Genomic DNA, 7,667 nt, shown 5'->3' with positions numbered 1-7,667 from the left:
TATATATATGTATATATGAATATGCGAGAAAAATATAGTTGAAAACGCTCTTAACGTTTTTACTTTTTTGGGACTTATACAATCCCGTTTATGACAAATTTTTAATTACAAATCGAAAAGATATTACGTAGATGTTTTTTACAAAAATTCTTTATGTATCTGTAGAGCGTTTATAGACCATATTCATAAACGTACATATGAATATTCATGTCAATTCGCATGAATTTCTGGTGGTATGATCCGGTATTATATAGCTATGGAATGGAAATAATAGATCTGACCCCTCAACGCACGATGAGAGTCGCAATACACAGATCCGATTATACATATATCCCGTTGCATTATTATTAAACGTGTTGAGCGTTCAGCCATTGTCATAAGCGATGACGAGAATAATACGTGAACCGCCGAGCAATCGTGCAGGATATTGTTCGCCGTTCAAAGTCAAGTGCGAAATTCGACGGCGTCCTCCGGAAAACCGGTCTTTCAGCATTGACGCAGCTTATAGGAATGGAAGTCCATTAAGTTTTGGAGGTCCGCATTGAATTGTATTTAGTCGTATCTCTATACGTTAGGTATTATGCGTTCACGATTCTGTATGCGAAATGCACAAAGCAGTATAAGCTTATTTACTTGAAACAATATATTCGACATTATATCGGCATATTCAGTATAAATAACTGAAAATTATGCCCAATGTATTTTCCTTGCGTGCTATATATAATAATAGCTTTGTTGAGGATGTGAGAGAAAAATATTACAATTGAATATATTAATATTAATGAAAGTAGATATACATCAATAGATTGTACATTCAAAAAGCGAGAAGGAAAGCACATAAACTCTTTTGAAAGTACTGTTTTTTGATCAGAGCCAAATATTATTCGAACTAACAAGGTTTGCACAAGCAGATTCAACTTGGGCATAATTTTGTAAAGGCATAAAGTAGCTTAAAACTTAATAATGATATATTTCTTTTATGCCTTCTTTCTAGTACTTAAAAAAATGTAACGTAACATCTTTAAATGAGCATTCTTGCTTTTTCGATATTCATAATCTTGTATCTTTTTCAAATAAGCTATGTAAGTGACAAAATTATATTTTAAGCTTAATAACATTTGGAAAAATGTATTAAAAATTTTTTATCAAATTTTTCATTATTTATATAAAGCTGTTTTAATTTGAATTCTAGGAAAATCCAACAAAATTACTTTTGGAAATTTAAATATGACATTTAATGATACTTTTTCATTTTTGAAATGCTTGTTTATTAAATAAAAAAAATTTTAATTCCAAATTTAAATTTACATCCTTTCTGCATCCAAAAAATTAAAAATTTTATAGTAAGCTATAATGGATATTTTATTTATTTTAAATTATATCTTTTTTTAAATTACATAATAATTATTTCTCTTTATGTTAAATAATATGAGATTACACGAAACAATTTCAAAAACACTGTAATTAAAACTCTGACTATCACAATATCTCTCCTGATTTAATCGTTGGCCATTAGAGAATGTCATTAAAAAAGCTTTTACATTCTAATGTAATATTCCATTTTCAAATATTGAATCTTGTAAGTCCTAGATTCATACCTTCTTTATACTCATTACTCATTTCTAATATATATTTTAAGTCCTCTGAGACAAATGCCCTATTTGCAATAAAAATGTATTTACTCATTTTAAAATTAACAAGAGAAAAGTTTATTTAAAAAAAATTGAATTTGTTCTTTTTCTACATTCAACGATTTTTTTAGTTTATTGCGAATATCTCATTTAAAATATGGACTCTCCACAAATTATGTATACAAAAATAAAACTGAAACGAAACATATTAAAAAAACTTATAGAAAAATTCACGAGACTTCATATAATTATTAAAATTAAAAAAAAAAACTTATGGTTCAATGTGTTTAAAAGAACATAATGATAATTATGCAATATTAATTATGCATAAATTACGCACAATGGTAAAACTGAATTATATAAAATAATGGAATTATGAAAAATATTTCTAACTCTGTTATATAATTGTAAACTACTGTATACTTAATCGTTACTGTATACTTAAACATTAAAAGTCTTTATTTTGTCAAGCTGTGTTTAAATTTTTTGCTTCTTATAATGATTGCAAAGAATAAAATTTATCAGAGTTCTTTGCTATTATCTTCATTTTAACTTTAATTAATCCCGAGTTAAAGCATTCTTCTCCTTTGAATAGACTGTGGAATGGATGGCTTTTCTAAATGTTTAATTACATTCCATCTTAAATAACTTAAACGACTTAATACAACGATTCAAGTTTAATAAAACAGTTTAATCATCAATGGAATTTAGCGTGTTAAGCAACTTGTTGTGTAACTTCCTTTTGTAAGGCGGGACAATAAATGAAACTCATGAAACTCTCGATTTACAATGCCGCTTGTGTAATTAATGGTGGCACGTTAGCTTTGCGTTTGATTTCAAGCTGATGAACAGGCTAGCATCACGATGCGAGATTAATTGCGACGTTAATTGCTCCACAGACATTCTATGGCTACCGTTTACTCACGCGCGTGTGTACACGCGCAGAAACGCGAAATGTGTGCTGCGACACGTGCGAGAGCGCGCGGTTAGTCCGTGTGCGTTGTGTGCATCATCTTTCAATCTTCTCATGGCGTATCATGCAAGTTTATAACCTGTTGATTTGCAATTGTTGTTGTTGTCGCCAATACTGATTATCGGAGTCGCGCGATACTTTCAAAGAGTACCGCAAATTATTTCGTTTTCCTCTGCACGAAATTATTTCGTGTAGAAGCAAGAAATCAAATTCTCTCATTATATACGATAAAAGTAGAAAAATAAAAGATCTCCAAATTTCGGAGCCGTCATTACACGTAATAAGAGTGTTCAAATGATGTTAATATAATGCAAGTAATAATAATATTTAAACTCACAAAATCCGTAAGAAAAAAAAATATACATATTATTATTAATATGTAGCGCTTCTAAATAGTGAAGAAATTAGTGTAATTATTTACGATCCTATTACAAATTATAATTATTCATAGTTTGTGATTGGCCATGTCACCTTTACCCTCGCATTTCCAGTATAATTAAATGGCCAATACTTTGCCTATTGTATTCAATGACTAATACAACAGTATTAATTAAAACGACGATATATAACGAGCAATTGTAATTTTCACGCAATACAGAGGCAGACACAAGTAGAACAGACACGTGACAAAAGCTTTCTGTATGAAAGATGTATATAAAGATGATATGAAGCAGTCGGCGAGTGAGATTCGCAGCAGGCGTCGGATTTAAGATCATTCGAGCATGTGTTACTACTAGAAACACTCTTTTATAATGGAAATCATACCGCATATCGCAATCATTCTCGTTTGAAATATCAATAGCATTCGACTCGCGACGATCTTTCTCGTGCGTTTCGTTGAAATATTATTTTATTCTGCTCACCTAACTCCAATTTATTTCCAAGATTGCAACGCTTGGCTTCCGATTTCAATCTGTCGTCCATCAACTTTATTTGGTCGATGACATCATTCCTCTGAAACGGATTCGATGTAAATATAGATTAATATACAATAGAGTAACTCTGATAATTCTACGCTACGCGAGAATTTATGTCGCAGAAATAAAAAAAAAATAAAAGAAATGAAGGTAATTGCAACCACTCTGTTTATGTAATTATGTTATTAATAATATATTAATATTGTTTTGGAATTTCAAATTTTTAATGTTAATATTAATGAAATCATTATGAGTTAAATTGATTTGTCAATGCGATAAGTAGTGCAACCACATTACAATTCACATAAAATGTGTTTATTGTAGGGATTGTAAACGATTTAGCAATTATTTCGTGACATAAATGTAGAGGGAAAACAGTAAAAATGGAATATAACAAAATACAAGTGCTTAGCTCTGCTTGCTTTTCCATAAATCTAATTGTAAATCATATCTCTTAAATTTTAAATATGGTCTCGTTCGGGGAAACAACATTTTGAGAGAAAGTCGAAGTTCTAATAAATTATGAAGGATCGTACATCATATTTAAGACGATAACGTGTACGTATGGGACATCTATGTGACAGAATTATTGACACAAGTACGAAATTATAGCTAAAAGGGATAGAGTTAAAGTAATGTTGTAATTAAAGCAAGTTTATAGCAATTTCAGTTCAGTCCAAAGATTTTCTTATTTATTTACAATAAGTATTGTGCATTAATTTCACTCGATTATATTTTCATATTCATTTGTTTAACTGAACCAGAGGATATAAATAGATTTTTCTCAGCATTTTATCTTGGCTAATATATACATAAAATACTTATAATATATAGGTATCATTAATTTTTTTGTACAATATTTATGAAACGTTTTCTAACTCTTTTTTTTTTATACATTTTAGGTACAAAATTAAATAAAGCCAAGTTAAATAAAACAATTTTGCTTTAAATCGAGATAGTCGCACAAATATTTCGAGTCTCCGTATTTAATTTGCCTATCGGTGCGTATTGAATCGGCATATTGAAATGTGAAAACGCACTGGGAATGTGAAAATGCACGAGACACGTTAACTCACGTCAGTTTCCACGCGTAAGCGAAAAGCGAAAAGCTCACTCTGAATGAACACCTTTGTGATTTTTAACTCGGTAAAACCGATATCTTCTGCCATGCTCGTTTTAATAGCTTTTTTTTCTCTTTTGTTACTCCCGTTACGGAATTTGAGAAATTCCATTCATTTTCTCATAGCGAGGAAGAAAAATATATGTCAAAACTAAAGGCTTCAAATGATATTCTCCATTTATTTTTTGAAGCATATATTCAAAAGTATTTATCGCCGTTTCGCGAAATAAAAAAAATTTTTGTTTCGATAATAGATTTCGTTGTTAGGTTTATGAAGAAAATTACTTTCCTATCATTTTTCGTTTTATACTTTTTTGCAGAGAGGATACAAAATTAATTAGCATTAATTAAATTGTGGCAAATTTAAGTAAAAAAGAATTGATGGAACTTTCCCTTATAAGATAAAATTACTTTATTACCTCTTGTGCTTTTCTCTTCTACTTTCTTTATTTTTAAGAGGAATATGTATACTTATATTCTAAGATTAAATAAAAAAAATTTAGTGCAATTAGAAAATAATTGGTCGCATTTAGCAGAATTTTATTTTGTAACTGTTGGAAGTTTCTTTTTTCACTGATTGGATTACATCGTCGATCAGCGGAGCAAGCTTTTAACCATTCAGTTGCAAAATAAATATTCTGCTGAATGCGATTGATATAAAATTTGGAATACATTCTGAAAGTATTAATTATTTTTACTCTTTATTATAACTTTAATTCTTTAATGATTTATATATAATAACATTTAGGAATAAAATAAATACACATATTGTCCGTACGTTCTATCTCACGCTATGATATTTTTTTTTATTTCAGTTCTTTCTGAATTGTAATCGTCATTTGGATCACGATATAAATCTAAATTAAATATACATAAATTTAAACTAAATGGATTAATTATGTTATGAATTACAAATTATTGTTAGAAATTATATGTCTGTTAAATAGTAATAAATTAAAAACTATTTCTTGATCAAAATTAGCAAATATCAGTATTGTATAAAAAAGCTCTTTAAAAAAAAGTTGTGTTACTAACAATTTATTGACTTAAAGAATATTGTGTGTTATATAAATATTTCTCTTTCACATTGAATTTAGTTTAAATAAAAAAGAGACTATGATTTTTTAGATAATATCTAACAAATTATTTTTCAATAATCATTTAAATAAAATTATTTAAAATTATATTACAATAATTTACATATTACACATTTATTTCAGCATGTTTTTATATTTTTGTAAGCTACCACTAAATTATTTTATACATTATTCTACTGTTCCAATAAAATATCAGAGACATTGCGATATGAATACACAAAATCCTTTTCTATTTTACATTTATGATGCCTCCATTCTACTTTCTTTTATCATATTATTTATTTTATATATTTCTTTTCGTCGTCTTGCTGTCGCCTCGACAATTCTGTCTGACGACATTCCTGATTGTATTACTACGGTAAACATTTATATTCAGGAATCCTTATTACATTGATAATTTTTTTATGAATTGACTTTTTAGGATAAAACAAAGTTAAGAATTACTGCCAGCAATCAATAATCGAATCTGTTTGCTCAGTATAAATGTTAAAGTTATGAATTAATATGCAAAACGACAATCGTTACATACATAAATTATAACCACTAAATTGCACAACATTTCCTACGAATATAATATTTGCGAATAATTTATACATTATAATATTAACTTATTTGAGATCAAACTTATTATTATTCTCAATTAAGCATAACGCAATAAAGCATAACAACAGCTTGTTTAAACAAAAGTTGACATCATTATGTTACATTAATATTACAAATATATTGTATTAAATTTATTAATGTATTATAAATATTATTAATATCACGAACGTCCACATCGTTCTGAGCAACTTTATGTGACTCTAGCTTCCATAAAAAAAAAATGGAAAGTGATAAAACACGTAAAAGCGATTTATAGCTATTTGCGATTATTTCTTTCAAGCGCATAACTTGCAGAAATCCATCCGGAAGCCTTCTAAATGGTTTCATAGTTCGCTGCACATTCCTTCTCCTACCGTCTTCCCCATTGCGATGGCTAAAATTGTTTATTTTTCCTTCGACTTTCTCTTATGTACCGCATGTTGACTGTCGTACAGAGGTCTCTAAAATGCGCGCTCGATTATTCTGGGCCACTTACTCGTAATAAACACCTTGAAACGCGCTAAGAATCCACAGCATTCCTTTTTCTTCTTATTGCGGAAATTTCTGATATCGAGCGAATTTATTCCCTACGATCGGGGATAACTCTGGTACAAGTGCCAATTTTCGTAAAAGTTTCACAAGACTTTATTATCCAAGGGTATCGATATGTAATTAATAAGTTTTCTCTGTAATACTTATTCTTATATGTGTATACATATCTGCTGTCAATTCTTTCTTGAGTTTCTTATAATATCAAAATTTTTACAAAATTTAGTGTTCTAAAGTTTCCTTGAAAAATATTCATTTTACATATTTTGCAGAATATATTTTTACTTTTCAATAATGCTTTTATAAAGTTGTATTTTAAATCATATTTCTCTTCTATTCCTATGTCGTTATTACAAAAAATTAAATTTCTTCATTTATTACCATTCGATGTGTCATTTTAAAGAAAATGTTCAATCACAACGAAGACAAAATGCGACGCTGTCTCGGAAAAGATGAACTCCTACTGTTCTCGCATATAACTTACAAGTGGGTGGAGATGGATCCTCATATATCTTTCCGTAATACATATGACGTAAAGGGTCATATATTGACAAGTGTAGTGCTCCGGTTAAATGAATGATCATTCAAGGGAAGGTTAATCATCCTATTGGACCTAGATTTCGCTTGAGTTCGAACTTGAGCTTTTCTTGCTGAGAGAACACTTGTCAGCGCAAAGTCGAGTTTGGAATACGACAGTTATCTACAACGGCGATTGCTGATACTTGATGGCAAATCTCCCATAAGTAAAATATTGTTCTTCTGACGTTCAATTTAGCTCAAATATCAGCTTTATATAAT

General features: G+C 29.1%; 1 protein-coding gene across 4 annotated transcripts in view; it reads right to left on the bottom strand.

Moving 5' to 3' along the window:
• The window catches only part of LOC108688437 (parathyroid hormone/parathyroid hormone-related peptide receptor-like), a 56,383-nt gene that overhangs the window by 11,595 nt on the left and 37,121 nt on the right, over positions 1-7,667 (bottom strand). For all 4 annotated transcript variants that reach the window (XM_018194697.1, XM_018194699.1, XM_018194700.1 and 1 more), the window contains exon 3: positions 3,468-3,558. In XM_018194697.1, coding sequence (XP_018050186.1) covers positions 3,468-3,558 — 91 coding nt within the window. The remainder of the gene's footprint in view (positions 1-3,467; positions 3,559-7,667) is intronic.

Source organism: Atta colombica, unplaced genomic scaffold (genome assembly GCF_001594045.1).
Source record: "Atta colombica isolate Treedump-2 unplaced genomic scaffold, Acol1.0 scaffold233, whole genome shotgun sequence".
NCBI lineage: Eukaryota > Metazoa > Arthropoda > Insecta > Hymenoptera > Formicidae > Atta > Atta colombica.
This window is presented reverse-complemented; position numbering and strand designations above follow the sequence as displayed.